At 46.7% G+C, this 16,163-nt stretch overlaps 1 protein-coding gene across 2 annotated transcripts; it reads right to left on the bottom strand.

Annotated features, from left to right (window-relative positions):
• Positions 1-215: 215 nt before the first annotated feature.
• On the bottom strand, positions 216-10,322 carry LOC138652030 (protein BTG3-like). Of its 2 annotated transcripts, none has more exons than XM_069742730.1 (5): positions 10,212-10,322; positions 5,267-5,459; positions 3,728-3,865; positions 3,267-3,468; positions 216-2,358 (listed from the first exon to the last, which is right to left on the bottom strand). In XM_069742730.1, the coding sequence occupies exons 2-5, from the start codon at positions 5,437-5,439 to the stop codon at positions 2,158-2,160; spliced, it is 714 nt and encodes a 237-aa protein (XP_069598831.1). In that variant the 5' UTR covers positions 5,440-5,459; positions 10,212-10,322; the 3' UTR covers positions 216-2,157. The 2 variants fall into 2 exon arrangements, with proteins under 2 accessions (XP_069598831.1, XP_069598832.1); XM_069742731.1 differs by lacking the exon at positions 10,212-10,322 and adding an exon at positions 5,650-5,669.
• Between the last annotated feature and the right edge of the window lie 5,841 nt (positions 10,323-16,163).

Here is a 16,163-nt window from a genome sequence, read left to right on the forward strand (position 1 = left end):
CCCCTGCCCAAGTGTGGATGGCCCGCCCCTGCCCAAGTGTGGATGGCCCGCCCCTGCCCAAGTGTGGATGGCCCGCCCCTGCCCAAGTGTGGATGGCCCGCCCCTGCCCAAGTGTGGATGGCCCGCCCCTGCCCAAGTGTGGATGGCCCGCCCCTGCCCAAGTGTGGATGGCCCGCCCCTGACTATATTCAAAACACAGGCAGACATTTTTTGTTAGTCAACTTTTTATATAATAAATATATTTTCTACAAAATCCATTAAAACTGTTGTAGAAAAAACACACACTATAAAAACCATTAAACAAAGCATCTTTGGATAGTAATAGTTTAACAAACACGTTAATATTACAAACAAAAAAAAAACAAAACAAAAACAAATCTCAATTATTAAAGTTATTGTCCATAAAATAATTAAATATTGCTGTAATGCCACCACAAGGGTAGAAAAAGCAAACTTTACCAGCGTAGAATATATTATAGAGCCCCGAGGAGGCGCGACCTGATATAACAATATAATTTACAGACAAAAAAATAAAAAATAAAGCACCAGGTTTGCAACCTGTGCAATTGTGAACACTACAACTACCAGCAATTCCACAGCTTGCCGACCTGAGAACTTCACAGCAGCAGCAAAGGGCAGCTTTGATATCAGATACCCCTTCAGTCATATCAAGGGTTTCCAAAAACACCAGGACGGCTAAAATCCATTGTTTTTGTAATCGTACAGCAGCTTTTTCTTTTTTTGTTTTCCCCTCCATCTGGATAGGAGGTCCACTTCTCTACGTGAAGGCGGAGGAGTGCGACAATAAGGTGTCAGTATATGGTGGCAACCAAAGGGGGTCATAGTTTTCTTGCCCCCCTGGCTGTCGTAATAGTGCCGAATTTGGTGTCAAACCGAAAACATAACACAAACTTGTTGGGATATTTTGGCCACACAAGTCCTGGACGCTTCTACAATTCAGACAAATGTTTCTGGTTTCACGACTTGCCCCAACCTAACGAATGCGATCCTTCTGGCAATGTAGCATGCGACATAACATGGCTGTAAAAACAAGCAATTTAGCTAGACTTTTGTTTACAGCTCATTGCCTTGGAGATCGACCACTGCAGCTGGAAGGGAGAATGTGAGGAGTGCTTACAAGCGCTTTTCTATTGAGCTTGTAAGCACTGGATCGCTGGCGCGCGTCGCCACCGTCTGATCCCAACCAACTTCATAAGCTAGACAGCAGCGGTGGTGGTCACTCTCCGAAGCAACAAGCTGTAAACAAAGTTTTCATATCTTAAAAACAGCTACAAATTTTAAGAAAGTATCCGACAATATTAGTCTATCAAGAATGTAATAACATTTAAAGGAAAGTACCATGTGGAAATGTCCTTGAAGTGAACATCTCCAGAGCCTTCGTTATGGGGTTATGACCGTAGTAGACATGATCAAAACAATTCGAACTCTCCAGGTCAGACATCCGATTCGGTGCAAGTCAGATCAAGGCAATATTTTCAAGGGGCGAGTGAGGTGCCCAGAAGATTGCCAAATTATAAGTGAACAATGCCCTGGTCTGGTCGCCATTTTGGACCAACCTAGAAGCTGGACCAGGGTACTCTGAATCTTTTCACCCATCTTTGGCCAGCAGCATATACTGAAAAATGTGTTAGGGGTATTTTTTGGAGACCCAAAAATGTAAAGCTTCATTGAACTATTAGAAAAAAGGGAAGAAGAAGAAGAAGAAAAAGAGGTCATGATGGCAAACTCCTAGGCACAATGGCTACAGATTGATGGACATATCGGCTTCCTAGTGACCACCAGAGATGAGTTAGTTGAGACCTTACACGTTAACGGTCTGGTCAGTACTCTAGCTATTGATGCCAAGGATGACCCTTAGTGGTCGGTTATGGGCCATCCAGTAGTCATATCACAAAGCCAGGATCTCATCCTCATGAACGTGAACCTGGCTCAGTCCTAGCTTTTAACCTGAGTGTTCACATAAAACTCTCGGACTACACACCATAGCTGCTCGAGAAGGTCTGCACCATAAAAAAAAAAAAAAAAAAAGGATCACGTCTTGCTACAGAAGACCCCAACCAGTTACCTTCAAGTAGGTGAGGTCAAAATGTTTTGTTTGTTTTTTCCAGAGGTCAAAAGATTAAATAAAGTCCCACTTCAACTTTTGGTGGGAATAAATGAGTTTTTGGATTTCCATCTTCTTGGCGCTCCCCGGGATCGGATGTTGTGATAGTATTTCGGGACCAGGTAGTATAAGGCCATGGGTTGATGATAGGTCGGAATGAAGCTCACAGCATTGCCAGGGTACTGGTAGAAGACGGTGGAGGATGGCGCCGGGTTGTAGTAATACTGGGCACCCTGTTGGAGAAAGAACTCATCAGTTGTTTCTGTGATTACATGGCGCATTCACTCACCAATTCTAAGTTATTACTAAATAAAATTGTCACAGAACACTGAAGGATTTTTGGATTTTAGGTTGAGTTGTTCCTTAAGGATCAGCTGAGACAGGAAATGAAAGAGTGGAGTCGGTGACTCGGAGATGACACACAGCGATCGAAGTCCTGGATGATGTAACCAACAAACTGACTCGTGGGTGACTAACAATGTCTTCTCTTATCTGGTAATCATCATGTCTCGTCAACATGGAGAACAATGGCCATTACAGCTACCGGATGAGAAACTGCACTCTGTTACCATCTGTGCAAGGTCAAACTTTAAAAATCCTATCCTAATGGGAAATGTAGACATCTTGGAGGAAGGTACAAATTCAACACCATTCGCCAAAGTGAAGAGCCACCTTCCCTCTGGTGGAAAAGCCACCATTTACAGTTACTTTTTTATGGCTGGTCCGAATATTTCACTGATGTCAAATAAATATGTGACCCTCTTCTAAAAGGGGCCCAACATAGTCAACATACGTCAGGGTCCAAGAACCTTTACTCCTAATTTTCGACACTGAAAATGAGCGAGTTGTTTTGAAGGACCGTGGTCCGGTGGCACGACTAATATTCCACGGCTGCTGGAAGGGAATCCTTGCGAACCGACGACTACCTTTCATCTTCTACAGCTCTCCTTTTAATTAACCAACCTGGCGCAAAGTCATCGCTGCGACGTGAAACACGACGTAACACCAGGTTGGCCAATAAGAAGAGGAACCGAAGAGAAAGAAAGCCCTTCAACGGAGTGTCAAAGTTATTTGCTCGTCTCTACTCCGTGCACCCTATAACGTAGACCCCGCTTTACGGCTAGTCTTTCCTCACACTTACCATTTTCTGAGTAGGAACCGCAGCAGGTTTCTTTTTGCTCCCGCCACTTTCCTCATCCTCACTGGAGCTTTCAGAAGGAGATCCGCTAATGTCTGAGCCGTCCGAGTGATAGTCCGATGTGTCTAGTTCTGGTTTCTCCACGATAGTCTTCTTGGACTCTTCTGGAGCCTTTACTACGAAGGGGCTACAGCTCTCGCCCAACCTGGGGATGAAAGAAAACTCAGCATGAAGATATATGGGGTTTTATTTTTGGAAGATAAACCCCAAAGCGGTGGTGAATATGCAGACGTGCCCTAAAGCAGCGTTTTTTGGGGGAGAAAAATCAAGCGGAGACTTAGATTTCTAATTAGTTTTCACTGCCCAAATAAAAGTTCAACATCACATGGAAACAAGTGCCGGATAGTCCGATGCTAGATTATCGGACTGTAACATGATAACTGTGATCTGTGTATTTGACTCACCTGCAGCTCACCTCCTGGGGATCAATCCAAACGGACATGTTTTTGGGGAAAGCCAACTGTGAGCAGCGTAGTCCACTCCGAACACAGGCTCGTAAGACAGAGTCATCCACCACTAGATTGTGCTCTATCCGGATACACCTGGGATCAGAGGAAGTATAGAAAATATATTGATGTATAAGGGCTCAGCCCTTGTCAGCACCCCTCAAATTATCACAATACTGCTCTGGATGACACTCCCTGTCTTGGTTAGGGGCCTCAGGACCATAAATGGCAGCCCAGTGGATTTGAAGGGCATTTACGGTAAGACCCATGGACCACAAAAAACACAAATTTCTATTTCCTCATTCCTTAAAGAGATCCCATCATGGCTGTAATGTTATAGAGCAGGAGGAGCAGTTTGACATATAGTTTTCTGGGAAAATTAAATATTCCCTGTGTTTAATTTACTTAATCCCCTGCTCTTTCTATGCAGGAGTCCAGTGGGTGGTACTAGTCACCAAGTAGGACCTCCTACTTGACTCCTAAGCTTAGAGCAAGGATTGGAATGAATAAAATAGTTATACTGAGTCTTTATCCTACAAACTATATATCAATTCACTCAGCTGTTCCTACTCTACGACTTGCTGCCTGCAGATGTTTAAAGTGACCCATTCCCTTTAATACAAAAGGAGGAGCTACACCTTTAAGAGGTTGTGAAACGACGACCTGACCTTCCTCAGGATCGGAATAAATAGGCCCAAAATGATGGAAATGGACACACTGGGAGGGAAGATGGAGAGTAGGGCGGAGGGTGGACAGCCTGGATGAAAATGGACCCTTTGGGTAGACCGAAAAGTGGGAAGTCTACCTCTAAAAAGTTGACCACACACAGCCTGAATATTTAAAAAAAATAAAAAAAATCTTTTTGCTGTCATACCCCCTTAAACATATATCGGGAGGGATTGATGAACCTTATTAAAAAAAATTGCAACTAATTATTTTTTCTTTATATGTAAAGGCATGTAAAAAAGATAAAGAAACTACCTGATGGGTTTCTACAGCCCACTCATTTTCGGTGAAATTTGCATTCACTTCTGCTTCGAAATTGGACCTTTGGTGTTTTTTTTTTTTTAAAGGGGATTTCCATACAAAGGAGGAGACTGTCTGACTGCACCCTGCTCGTTCTCTAATCACAATTCCAAGGGTCCGTCAAATGTGAGGAGGCCCTGTAGAGTCTACAATCGTAAGGTCCGACAACTCTGTTACCAAAAATTGCAAACGACACCTCGCAGATTGAAGAATGCTTGGACGATAGGCAAGAAAAACTTTTGGGAAATCTGTTTTGATCGTCCATATTTTACAATACCCTGACCCATTTAGGGGAATGTCACCTGGGTGACCATCACCAAAACAGTCGTTTTCAGAGTGGGTATCCAATTTGTAGGACCCTCCTACTGATTATACGGATAGCACCTACCCTGTGGCCTGAACCATTTGAACTCATCGTGTTCCAGATACCCAGGCCCACCCATACGGAGATCCACCGGGTGTCGTTCTTACCGGTAAGCTTGGCCTTTCTGCGGGCTATCGGGGTACCAGTGTCCTTCAAACTTGTCGCATAGGATTGAGGTCAGAGTTTCGGTAAATCGCTTCACTTGCTCGCTGTCCAGTTTTTGGTGACGGTTCAGCAGTCTTACGACGTAAGACGCCCCAAGTTGGACTTCTTCATGCATCGCTCGTCCAGTATCCTCTCCTAGAGAAATGTAGACAATGAAATGTTAGAGGCTGACCACCTAAGATCATTATGGAGGGGGGGATAAGGGTCACCAGACTTGGATCCCTCTCTATAAGAAGAAGGATAGAAAGCAGTGGTACAAAGACGGCAAAAGATTATCGCAATGGTCGCCAGCTGCCCCTCCCACTCGATCAGCCATCAGAGGTACCGGATCCGTATGGTCTCTGTCCGCGGTGGATGTTCAGTGTCGACTAGGTGTCGAATAGACGTCCGCCTGCTTTTACTTTCACTCTCAGTATGAAGAGTTTATAGATTACTGGGAAAGACTGTGTAATGTGTAACTGGAATTAGGAAAAAAAAAAAATCCCTACATTTCCAGTACATAGAAAAAACACCACATTAACCCTATCTCGGCCAGTGGCTGGGGCGTTATAGGAAGACGGGACCCTTGTCTGGGACTTTTAAAGACAAAACATAGAAGCACCATCTTTATAGCTTTAAGACACACACATAAAAATAAAAAGTTTGGGGTCAAGATACGGTAAAAAAAAAAAAAAAAAAAGTTATTCTGCTAAATTACTTAAGCAAATTTATCAAAGCTGTCTTTTACACATAGCGACCAATCACAGCGCAGCTCCCACGCCATCAGAGCAGTTATAAAAATGAAAGCAGCGCTCTGATTGGTCGCTACGGGCAACAGTTTGTCTTTTAGACTGATAAATGAGGCCTACTGCCTATAAATGGAAGAGACTGGCTACTAGAGACTTGTCGCTAGACAACCTAATGGAAGAGGCTGGTTGCTAGGGAAGTGCCGCTTGACATCCTAATGGAAAGACTGGTGGTTAAGTGCTTTATCCATAGTAATCAGTGCTTCAAAATCTGACAAGGAGGGTCCGTTGTCCACGGTTTGGCAGTAGTTCTTTTCTGATCGGGTTCGTACCCCTATTTATTAAGCTGGCACATTTTGTACCCACGACTTGATCTATCATAGCAAGGGCCAATAAAGTCATAAAAGTGAATCTTCCTGCTGATTATTAGGTTTTTACAGGAAGCGGTTCGCACTCTGGGCGTGCAAACTGACGATACGCGGATGAGGAGACGACGGCGGCCAATAACGTCTGTCTCCAGCCAGCGACATGGAGTTCACGCAGTGTTTACACCGGGCTGATAAGACAATGACGCCTATCAGAAAATGATCAGAACAAGATGAGCTCTGTGCGGGGTCAGAGACCAGGTCATGTACTGATCGTGCCAGAACAGGACGAGCCCTTCCATATCTCCTCATAACTCTGCAGACCTCAGAAACCACACCAATCACTACATGTCGCGTCGTGCTCCATGTTCCTCGGCAGCTGAGGGGCGTACTACGAGAGCCCAAGGCAGCCGAGCACCAATTTCTGGGAAGTGGCCGAGGCCCGCGTTACCAGGTTCCACGGCGGCAGAGGCCCGCGTTACCAGGTTTCCTCAGCAGCAGAGGCCCGCGTTACCAGGTTCCACGGCGGCAGAGGCCCGCGTTACCAGGTTTCCTCAGCAGCAGAGGCCCGCGTTACCAGGTTTCCTCGGCGGCAGAGGCCCGCGTTACCAGGTTTCCTCAGCGGCAGAGGCCCGCGTTACCAGGTTTCCTCAGCGGCAGAGGCCCGCGTTACCAGGTTTCCTCAGCAGCAGAGGCCCGCGTTACCAGGTTTCCTCAGCGGCAGAGGCCCGCGTTACCAGGTTTCCTCAGCAGCAGAGGCCCGCGTTACCAGGTTTCCTCGGCGACAGAGGCCCGCGTTACCAGGTTCCGCAGCGGCAGAGGCCCGCATTACCAGGTTTCCTCGGCGGCAGAGGCCCGCGTTACCAGGTTCCGCGGCGGCAGAGGCCCACGTTACCAGGTTTTCACGGTGGCAGAGGCCCACGTTACCAGGTTTTCACGGTGGCAGAGGCCCGCGTTACCAGGTTTCCTCGGCGGCAGAGGCCCGCGTTACCAGGTTTCCTCGGCGGCAGAGGCCCACGTTACCAGGTTTCCTCAGCGGCAGAGGCCCGCTTTACCAGGTTTCCTCAGCGGCAGAGGCCCGCTTTACCAGGTTTCCTCGGCGGCAGAGGCCCGCGTTACCAGGTTTCCTCAGCGGCAGAGGCCCGCGTTACCAGGTTTCCTCAGCGGCAGAGGCCCACGTTACCAGGTTTTCACGGTGGCAGAGGCCCATGTTACCAGGTTTTCACGGTGGCAGAGGCCCGCGTTACCAGGTTCCATGGCGGCAGAGGCCCACGTTACCAGGTTTCCTCAGCGGCAGAGGCCCGCGTTACCAGGTTCCATGGCGGCAGAGGCCCGCGTTACCAGGTTCCAAGCATCACGTCTCTAGCAGTATTAGGAATGGCAGAAACCACACCAATCATTACATGTGGCGTCATGCTTTATGTTCCGCGGCACCTGAGGTGCGTACTACGAGCTCACGAGGGAGCCGAAACACATACCAACTTCTGGGATGCGACCGAGGCGCGCGTTACGAGGTTCCGCGGCAGCAGACGAGGTGCGCATTTAATGGCTGATAACAGAACGATATTCAGATGGAGAACAGACCGATGGAATAAACCCGCACAATTTCCTTCTAGATGACCTGGGACACAACGTTGCCAGATTTCTCAATTCTGTTATGACAGAGAGGATGGAGCACGTGTTCCCTACGGGGAAGTGACGCAGCGGGCGAGACGAGCTTATCTCACATATTGGGGGCAGGAAAAACAACAAAAAACACGAGCAGGAAGGAAGCGTAGAACGAAGCGTAAGCCGAGACCTGAATTTCCCAACTTCATCACTAATTGCTTTCGCAATGCAAATCTAGTAGACTGGAGGAAGGGACAGCAGAGCAATCGCATAAATAGCAATTCCCCCATATACCAGGAAATCCTCAAAATTTGATATTGCAGGGGGTCAATGCACCACAGGATTTGCACCGAACACTGGCAGTGGGTTTGCTTTGGAGGAAATGATTGTCTTTACCTCAACGGCGAAACGTGCAGAGAAACTGGAAAAAAATGGGACCCTTCAAAATGAAGACAATTGACCCCCAACATTTCAGGATAACCACTTGCCAAAACGCATATTATATCTTGTGGTCTCACAGTCCCCCCCACCACTGATTATGTGTATAGGGGATAGGTTGTGTTTTTGGGAAAACCCCATTATGATGGAAATACCTGAAACTAGGAGGACCAGGATCTACTGGTAATAATTACATGCAACTGGGGACTTTCCAAACCCCAAATGGAAAGAGAGTGAAATACCGCACCCCTCCCACCACCATTACTGTACGATGACAACAAACAACAGGATGATGAAACACTGCACCTGTAACAGGAAATCAGGCCCGGCACCGCCTGGTACCAGGTCCCACAGCCAAGTCTAGCTCCAAAATTACAAGCAAAAATCTATTTATCCATCAAGGGCATTTAAAAAAAAAAAAACTATTCCAGAAGCCCTAGATGAAGCCAAAAGGGCGAAACCCAAGATTCACCAGGTGTGCTGTTTAGTCTATGGGGGAAAAATACATTGGAGCTAAGAAGTCAATCCTCTCTGTATTACATTATGGCTGCAGGTCTTTCGTTGTCGTTTCCCCTTGTAGACCGATGAGAGGCAATCTTGGTCTCTGACCCTGGAGGGCAAAGACCGGGAGGCACTGATGTGTTTGCTATGAGGGGGAGGAAGGGGAAACTATACTGGGTGCTACACCACTGATACGCAAAGTGTGGGGGACCCAGAAGGAGTGACCTCCGGCTCCATATCAAGCCAGCAGTACCCACTGGTCACTCAATATGTCTGGGGGGTCTCCTAATTCTCTTCTCAAATAATTTGGGGGGGCAAAAAAAGATCACAGTTAAAATTGAACAAAGGCCGCCGCAAAATAAGTTGCCGCCAGAGGCGATTGGCTGCGATTAAAAAGGCTTCCATGACCCTTAAGTAGCCATGGGTTGAACTAAGGGGACAGCTTCCGTCCACCGCATACACGGGTCGTGCACGCTCAGTTTGGATGATCATACACGTGTTATCCACAGGGAGAGAAGAGGGACCGCTTATATAGGATCAGACATGTCTGAAATTCAACATGCCCAATCATTGCAAGAGGTAGGAGCTCCATAGACATTTTAGGTGGCCAGTTGGTCTTGGATTTGGCAGGAGTATGGACATCTTAAAGGGGATGTCCAGGACTAGGGTACTGAAGATCTGTGGGGTCCCACTGCCACTGACTATACGTCTGCATAGCGCCACATACTGTATAGTGGCCGATCTCAGGTACTGCAGCTCAGCTATTATAGAAGTGAACGGGAGCAGAATGGCTCCACACCGTGCCAAAGTGGATTACGACCTTGGGTCAACATGAAAAGGTCACAGGACGCCCCCAATACTGGTAAATCCCGTTCCGCCAGTCGCACAACTTGTCCTATTCACCTATAATAGTCCTCTAGGGGGGAGGGTCTCAATCACTACAATGGCCCAGTGGTGGCGATATTGGCCCCGGGGGGCCACAGTGGTGAGGGGGACAACAACCCTTCTATGTTTAGGACACAGGACCCTGAACTGCTGGTTGTGGGGTCTGCAGTACGTCCCTCACCAATGGGTCGCCCTATATAAAGCACCACAAGTACCAGCAAGCCTGGTGCTTCTCACAAAAGTAGTAAACAATTGAAAGCAATAAGGTAAAAAGTTCCCACAAGGCTCCGCACTGCAGCGCTGGAGCGGAGAGGACTACAAGCCCCAGCACTCCTCCCCAGACAGCACGTGCCCCATGCACTCACCTGGCGCTGCCGCAGCTGCCGCCTCCTCTCCGGCTCTTTGTGTCTGAGGAGTGAGCGCAGCCGGCAGGACTCCCAGCGCCGGCCTCTGACGTCACCCCGGGGGGAGGGAATCCCGGCCGTGACGTCACACGCCATATACGGACATCCTGGGGAGCGGCGTCACAGCTGCCGGTAAAGCCCTGGCACGAGGTGCAGCACATGGGCGACAGCGGAACCGCCCGGTGCCACCTGCTACCTATCTACAGGATTCTACAGTGTACAGGGACCACTGGATCTATGGATCTGCCCGCCAGCTCCCTCCAGCCACACACACAGAAAGAAAAACAACTATATATGTCCAAATAAAAAAAAGTTACAGGTCCCAGAAATCAGCGACTTATCTATTAAAGAATATTTATTTTTATAATTTTTAAATATATATTCATTTTATACATATTTAGTGTGGCTATGTGGGGGCTCATACTGTATATAGGGGATCTTTCAGACTTGTATAGTATATAGGGGGCTATGTGGAGGCTGGTGCTGTATATAGGGGCTATGTGGAAGCTGGTGCTGTATATAGGGGGCTATGTGGAGGCCGGTGCTCTATATATAGGGGGCTATGTGGAGGCTGGTGCTGTATATAGGGGCTATGTGGAAGCTGGTGCTGTATATAGGGGGCTATGTGGAGGCCGGTGCTCTATATATAGGGGGCTATGTGGAGGCCGGTGCTGTATATAGGGGCTATGTGGAGGCTGGTGCTGTATATAGGGGGCTATGTGGAGGCCGGTGCTCTATATATGGGGGGCTATGTGGAGGCCGGTGCTGTATATAGGGGCTATGTGGAGGCTGGTGCTGTATATACGTAGGTGTATATGGGGCTCATATGGTATATAGGGGCTATGTGGGGGCTCATGCCGTATATAGGTGTATATGTGAGGGCTCATACTGTATATAGGGATTTATATGAGGGCTCATACTGTATATGGGGGTTATGTGGGGGCTCATACTGTATATAGGGGCCATGTGAGGGCTCATACTGTATATAGTGAGCTATGTGGGGGCTCATACTGTATATAGGGGGTTATGTGGGGGCTCATACTGTATATAGGAGGCCATGTGAGGGCTCATACTGTATATAGTGAGCTATGTGGGGGCTCATACTGTATATAGTGAGCTATGTGGGGGCTCATACTGTATATAGTGAGCTATGTGAGGGCTCATACTGTATATAGTGAGCTCTGTGAGGGCTCTTACTGTATATAGGGATTTATATGAGGGCTCATACTGTATATAGGGGTTATGTGGGGGCTCATACTGCATATAGTGAGCTATGTGAGGGCTCATACTGTATATAGGGGTTATGTGGGGGCTCACTGTATATAGTGAGCTATGTGGGGGCTCATACTGTAGGGGTTATATGAGGGCTCATACTGTATATAGGGATTTATATGATGGCTCATACTGTATATAAGAGGCCATGTGAGGGCTCATACTGTATATAGGGGGTTATGTGAGGGCTCATACTGTATATAGTGAGCTATGTGGGGGCTCATACTGTATATAGGGGCCATGTGGGGGCTCATACTGTATATAGTGAGCTATGTGGTGGCTCATACTGTATATAGTGAGCTATGTGGGGGCTCATACTGTATATAGGGGCCAAGTGAGAGCTCATACTGTATATAGTGAGCTATGTGGGGGCTCACACTGTATCTAGGGATTTTTATGATGGCTGATGCTGTATATTGGAGACTATGTTAGAGCTCATAGAGTATATAGGGGGCTATGTGAGGGCTCATACTGTATGTAGGGAGCTTTGTGAGGGCTCAAGTATATAAAGGGGTTTTGTGTGAACTCATACTATATTTAAGGAGCTATCTGGGGGCTCGTATTGTATTCAGGGGGCTGTGAGGGCTCATTGTATGTAAGGAGCTATATGGGGGCTCATATTGTGTTCAGGGGCTGTGTGTGGGCTCATATTGTATGTAAGGAGCTATGTGAGGGCTCATTCTGTGTATAGGGGGATATCAGCATACTTAATTCTGCGCAATAATAAGTGATACAATTAGTATACAAAAATAGAATTAATATGTTAATTTTAATTATGAGCAGAATTAATTTCAGCCTATTGGTTCGGCTTCCACAACAGTAATGGTCTCTGTAATTTCCCACCCCTGCTCGCTTATGTGTAGTGGTATGTTATGCATTATGCTGTGCCAAAGGAAAAAAAACTTGTGCGCTGCTTTGTCATTTCCCATTTACAGATGTGCACCAGGGTTAATCACATGACCTATCACATGATCTATCAAAGGGAATCATGTGACTTATCACTTGACACCTCAGGTCCCTAGTGGAAAGGGCCACGCCATCTAAACTGCCCGGGACTATGGCTACTCTTACTCCTCACCTGGATTTCGATCTGGACACATTGCTGCCACTTCAGAACTCTCCAGCACTTTATTTCCATCCATTTCTGTGGGTTTCTTGAAGTATGTTTGGGGTCAGTGTCCTGCTGGATGACCCATGTCCTAGGACACAAACTCAGCTTTCTGACACTGGATACTATATTGCCACCCAAAATCCTTTGGTAATTTTCAGATTTCATGAAGTCTTCCACACGGTCAAGCAGTCCAGTGCCAGAGGCAGCAAAACAACCCCAAAACATCTTTGAACCTCCACCATATCTGACTGTAGGTATTGTGTTCTTTTCTTTGTAGGCCTCATTCCATTTTCAGTAAACAGTAGAATGATGTGCTTTACCAAAAAGCTCTATCTTGGTCTCATCTGTATATAAAATGTTTTCCCAGAAGGATTTGGGCTTACTCATGTACATTTTGGCAAACTGCAGTGTAGCTTTTTTTTTTTGTCTCTGACACCAGTGGGGTCCTCTTGGGTGTCCTGCCATAGCGTTTCATTTCATTCACATGTGGACAGATAATTTGCGCTGACATTGATGTCCCCTGAACCTGCAGGACAGTTGGAATTTCTTTGGACCTTGATTGGGGCTGCTTATCCATCATCTGGACTGTCTTGCCTTGAAACCTTTCATCATTTTTTCTCTGCCGTCAACGTCCAGGGAGATTAGCCATTGTTTGCAAACTTCTTGATTATGTTGCATACTGTGGACAAAGGAACATCAAGATCTCTGGAGATGGACTTGTAACCATGAGATTGTTGATATTGTCAGACTCTTATTTCTGTTCTCCATGCTCAGTGTGGCACACGCAGACACACAGTGCAAAGATTGATTCAACTTCTCCCCTTTTTATCTGGTTTCAGGTTTGATTTTCATATTTCCCACGCCTGTTACTTGCCACAGGTGAGTCTGAACAAGCATCACTTGCTTGACACAAAGTTGTTTCAAATTGCAATCATTTCTGGGAGAAATACTTCATTTTCAGGAACAATTTCAAGGATGACAACATTTTTGGAACGTGACTGTATATATTTGTTTAATTATTTTTTTTTTTATATTTATATACTTTATTTTTAGAATTTTTTATATATATTAAATATACTGTATATATAATTTTACAAACTTTCGGTCACTTTTGTGACTTTTAAAAAGTGAAATCCAGCCACTCGCGGCACTGTCACCGCAGCGTTATGTTTTGCCGTGACTCACAGGCGGTTACACAACTGCAGCACATCCTGTTCACCGTCATGTGTTTGGGTTCAGAGACGTTACTGGCCAGAGGCGAAGAGAGAGAGCGCTGAGATCATGAGACCGAGATGAAAACAAACACATCAGCGTAGAGGAGAAGTCTGAGGAATGTACGGGACGCCAGATTCCTGCAGGGATGACTGGACCCGGGGCTGGCGGGAAATCATTAAACTGGTTTTTAGGCAGGTAGTAAAATGTACACAGAGGTGCGGTACTATATACACAACTCAATATGGGAAGAGGCGGAACGAGAAGCTCACGGGCCCCAATGCAAAATCTACAATAAGGTCTTCCAGGGTAATTAAGCCAAAATAACCTTATGGAACCCCCCCCCCAATGGCTCAAGAGTCCATGTACGACTGCGACCATTACACTCTCTTTAATTATGACCCCTTATTGGAAAGGAAAGAAGCTTTCAGAATAAGGCAAAACCTCAAAAAAAAGAAAAAAAATTCCCTGGACAAGGAGAATTACCCTGAAAAACTCCCCGAGACCAGCAATTCTGTATGCTTTCTGGTTAATAATAATAATAATCTTTATTTATATAGCGCCAACATATTCCGCAGCGCTTTACAGTTTAACAGTTTCAAACACAACAGTCATAGGTAACAATGTTAACAATACAGTAATAAAGCAAAATAAGACAAAATAAGCCGCCCCTGCTCGTGAGAGATTACAATCTACAATGAGGTGGGGAAATACAAAGTACAGGTGTGTATTTACAATGATGTATTTACAATGAGGGTCCGGCCATCTTCAGGGGGTGGGGGGTAGATGGGGATAGTGAATGGGCTACACGCACACACACATAAAATGAGTTTGATTAGGGAACGTGATAGGCTCTGAACAAATGAGTTTTGAGCGAGCGCCTAAAACTATGCAAGTTGTGGATGGTCCTAATATCTTGGGGTAGAGCATTCCAGAGGATTGGTGCAGCACGGGAGAAGTCTTGGAGTTGGGAGTGGGTGGTACGGATTACTGCAGAGATTAATCGAAAGTCATTTGCAGAGCGCAGTGGTCTGTTAGGCCGATAGACAGAAATGAGGGAGGAGATGTAAGGGGGGCCGCACTGTGGAGAGCTTTGTGGGGGAGAACAAGTACTTTGAATTGTATCCTGTAATAAATGGGCAGCCAGTGTAACGACTGGCGAAGAGCGGACACGTCCGAGTAACGATTAGCCAGATGGACAACACTGGCTGCTGCATTAAGGATGGACTGGAGAGAGGAAAGTCCCGTGAGGGGGAGGCCAATTAATAGAGCGTTGCAGTAGTCCAGGCGGGAGTGGATCAGGGCTACAGTGAGAGTTTTTGTTGTCTCCATGGTGAGAAAAGGGCGGATTCTAGACATGTTCTTTAGGTGTAAGCGGCACGAGCGGGCAAGAGATTGTATATGGGATGTGTAGGAGAGATCGGAGTCAAACATAACACCCAGACAGCGCACCTGCTGCCAGGGTGTTATTATGGTGCCACCCACGGAGAGGGAAATGTCAGATTTAGGGAGGTTAGTAGATGGTGGGAGCAGAAGAAGTTCAGTTTTGGAGAGGTTGAGTTTCAGATAGAGAGCGGACATGATGTTGGAGACTGCAGACAGACAGTCAGTGGCGTTCTGTAGTACAGCGGGAGTAAGGTCAGGGGATGACGTATATAGTTGTGTGTCATCGGCATAAAGATGGTACTGAAAGCCAAATCTGCTGATGGTCTGTCCAATTGGGGCCGTGTAGAGGGAGAAGAGAAGGGGGCCAAGGACTGAGCCCTGAGGTACCCCGACAGTGAGAGGAAGAGGAGATGAAGTGGGGCCAGAGAACAGAACACTGAAGGAGCGGTCAGAAAGATAGGAGGAGAACCAGGAGAGAGCAGTGTCCTTAATGCCTAGTGACTGGAGCCTAGAGAGTAAGAGAGGGTGGTCAACAGTGTCGAAAGCTGCAGAAAGATCGAGAAGAATGAGCAGAGAGTGGTCACCATTACGTTTTGCTGTCAGAAGGTCATTGGTCACCTTGATGAGTGAAGTTTCTATCGAATGTAGGGAGCGGAAACCGGACTGTGAAGGTTCTAGGAGGGAGTGAGTGGAGAGGTAACGGGTAAGGCGGGAGTAGACTAGGAGCTCCAGGATTTTTGAGATGAAAAATGGTTCTTGAGATGGTTCTCTGGCATCCAGTAATAGAAGAAGAAGGTGAACGGGACTGTGGCTACAGATTTTTACCAACGCACTTCGGGCACCGATAACGATAATTCACGTGAATTTTTTTCTTTTTGTCCATGTGATGTCTGGAGTAATTCATACATCTATACAATGGCGTTAAAGTAGGC

The sequence above is a fragment of the Ranitomeya imitator genome, chromosome 10 (genome assembly GCF_032444005.1).
Source record: "Ranitomeya imitator isolate aRanImi1 chromosome 10, aRanImi1.pri, whole genome shotgun sequence".
NCBI classification, from domain to species: Eukaryota; Metazoa; Chordata; class Amphibia; order Anura; family Dendrobatidae; genus Ranitomeya; species Ranitomeya imitator.

Excerpts from the sequence above, each read along its gene's own strand:
- LOC138652030 (XM_069742730.1), bottom strand. The coding sequence starts at position 5,439 with ATGCATGAAGAAGTCCAACTTGGGGCGTCTTACGTCGTAAGACTGCTG. Across the intron at positions 3,866-5,266 it reads CAGAAAGGCCAAGCTTACCG|GTGTATCCGGATAGAGCACA; the intron begins GTAAGAACGACA and ends CTCTGATCCCAG. Across the intron at positions 3,469-3,727 it reads CCCCAGGAGGTGAGCTGCAG|GTTGGGCGAGAGCTGTAGCC; the intron begins GTGAGTCAAATA and ends TTTCATCCCCAG.